The 2,650-nt window shown below is 46.7% G+C and overlaps 1 protein-coding gene across 1 annotated transcript; it reads right to left on the bottom strand.

Moving 5' to 3' along the window:
* Window positions 1–292: 292 nt before the first annotated feature.
* LOC124918289 (myosin-13-like) lies at window positions 293–1,744 on the bottom strand. The gene has a single exon (XM_047458485.1). It carries the CDS (start codon window positions 1,742–1,744, stop codon window positions 293–295), a length of 1,452 nt encoding a protein of 483 aa, XP_047314441.1.
* Window positions 1,745–2,650: the final 906 nt, after the last annotated feature.

Consider the following 2,650-nt stretch of genomic DNA (forward strand, 5'->3'; position numbering starts at 1 on the left):
GCAAACGTAGGCCGGTTCTTTATTTGATCGGATTTTTGAAACTAACTTGGGAGAATTTTTCGAAAAATTTTGGAAAAAAAATTTTGAGAAAATTTTTGAAAGATTGTTATCTCTTTTATCTTATCAATTTCTCCCTTTTTAATTATTTTATTTAAAATTATCAAAACCATGTAGAAATGCAAGTGTAGGCCGGTTTCAAAAATAACTTTATATATATAGAGAGAGAAATAACCGAAAAAGGGAAAATATTATATAGACACTGAAATAAACATAGTTTAAGAAAAGTGAGCCCCTATTCTGAGTCGGAGAATCTGAAGCCGTCCATCATATCCTTGGTCGGTTTTTCCTTATCCGGTCTTGACGATGAACCTTCAGCTTGCGGTTGACTAATCGTGCTGATTGGAACCGTATCATAGACTCGCTGTCTTGTAGGGCGTTCTGCCAGATGCTCTTCATCTTCATCCTCGGATTGCGGTGGGTCTGGTGGAGTATCGACATTTGTTTCGGTGATCCTCTCCAGCAGCCCGGCTACCTGAGCCTTCTTTGATGGTTTCCGTTTTCGTTTTGCCGGAGCCGAAGAGGAGGAAGCTGCCTTTTTCTTATTGTGAGCGGTTGCAAATTCATCAAGTCTCTGTCTTTCATTATTTAACCGCTCTGCATCCTCTCGTGCTTGAGCTGCAATAGACCTTGCAAACGCCGAATTTTTAGCCATTAGATTTCGTTCGCGTTCGGCTATTTCCTCTTCAGAAAGTCGCGGTGCTTCCTTTGCTCTCCGCGTTTCTTCATCCAGTGCATCCTGAACTTCTTTAGTCGCTCGGGCGTTGGCTTCCTCAACCGCTATGTCAGCATTGACCTTGGCTTTTATCAGCTCATTGACTTGTTCGGTTAGTGCCTTAAAGTCGGCTTCAAGCTTTTCGTTGCTGTCTTCAAGGCTCGCATTCTTCTTTTCCAGTTCTGAGACCCTATTGAGTGTCGAGCCGACTAGATCCTCAGTGACCTCTTTTAATCGTTGGTCGGTTTGCCTTTCAAGCCGATCCAAGTCATCCACTATCCCCGAGGTCTTATCTTCCAAGGCCTTAGTTTGTTGATGATGTTCGTTGCGCATAATAGTGTCGTCCCGGTATTTGGCTTCGATTTTTGTGATCCGTTCCTCTGCCTTTACGAGATTATCCCTAGTCTTTTCGGCGAGCAGGAGTGTTTGGCGTAAGGTTTTCTTGACTTTTGCCTCCAATGGTTTAACCGTTGAGTCTGCAAACTCTTGAATAAGGGTCTTGACCCTTTCTTCTGTAACGCCCGGTTCAGAAACCCCAGGTTGATCAGTTTCAAGTTGCCCGTTGAGAGGAGTCCCCGTCCTTTCGCCGGTCTCGTTTATGGCCTGATCCGCTAGAGGAGGCGTATCACTTCGGTTCTGACCGTTACTGGTCTCAGGAATTGGTGAGTGCGGTTTTTCTCGCTGTCTGAACACCGCTTCAAGCCGATCAATTTCCTCAGCAAATTCTCCTTTCGCTGTCTCAAGCTTTTCTAACACCAAGAGTTGTAAGTTGGACTTCGGTATTCCCTCAACGTACCTTTCCTTAAGCTTCCGGATACGTACGGTTAGCTTTTGTAGCCGAGCGCGCGGTCTTACGATTGCGTATCGGTCCATGGCTTGGCCTGGAGTTTCGGCGTTTGTGAGGCTTAGAACGGTTTCCTCTATCTCCTTTAGCCTTCTGAAACATTGTTCGTCGGTTAGGCCCGGTAGCATGTGTTTGAAAAGTACGTTGTTTCGGTACTCGTGTCATTCCCGGTACAATGAGGCAACCATTTGAACTCGCTGTTTGATTTCCTCTAAGATGTTTCGGACAATGGTCGCGGCCATCCGTTGGTCATTGTCAGGAGTAGTCTCTTCCTCCTCCTCTCGATCGTCTGCACCGCCATCAGTGTTCTCAAGGCTACCAGCCGCACCGGTATTGCTGGGACTTGTACCCGAATGTTTTTCATCATTCGGTCCTTCTTCATCGGTTTTCTGTGAATCGGTTCGTTCAGACGAGGAAGCCGAATCTTCCTCATCCGAGAATACTATCTTCTCCTTGTCCTCTCTTCCGGACTTTTCTTTTGTTGGGGCCGGTTTCTTGGCGGCAGGTTTCTTCTTTCGGCCACCTGTGGAACCGGGGGCCGGCTGCTTCCTCTCCAGGAAATGTTTGGATCTTATTAACCTTCTTGATGGGATAATGACACCAGGACCGGTGTTGATGTTATGGTGGAGCAAGATTTTTCCAAGAGGGATGGCGTATCCCCATGACCGTGCGGAGTCCGGATTCACCATGTCTTTCAAGTTGTGGAATATTTCCTTCGCCTAGTTGACTTTCGTACCTTCTATCAAGCCGACAAGCATCTCGATCTTGGCCTTGGTGAGGCTGTTGTAATTTCCACCTCTCACCTGAACCGACTTTGTGAAGATGTCACAAAGCGGTATGTACTCCGGTCGTAGTGTCGCTTTCTTACCGGATACTTTCACCGGTTCCTTGGTTGCTAAGAGAATCTGGCAGGCTGCCTCGAACGTTGTTGGTTCCAGATCCAATAAGGTATTGCGGCCACTTGTTGGAAGGCGTAGGCTCTCCGCAACCGATTCTTCGGTTATCTGAATTCAGTACCGCTAACAGTCGCGGTG

This window comes from Impatiens glandulifera, unplaced genomic scaffold, assembly GCF_907164915.1.
Source record: "Impatiens glandulifera unplaced genomic scaffold, dImpGla2.1, whole genome shotgun sequence".
NCBI lineage: Eukaryota > Viridiplantae > Streptophyta > Magnoliopsida > Ericales > Balsaminaceae > Impatiens > Impatiens glandulifera.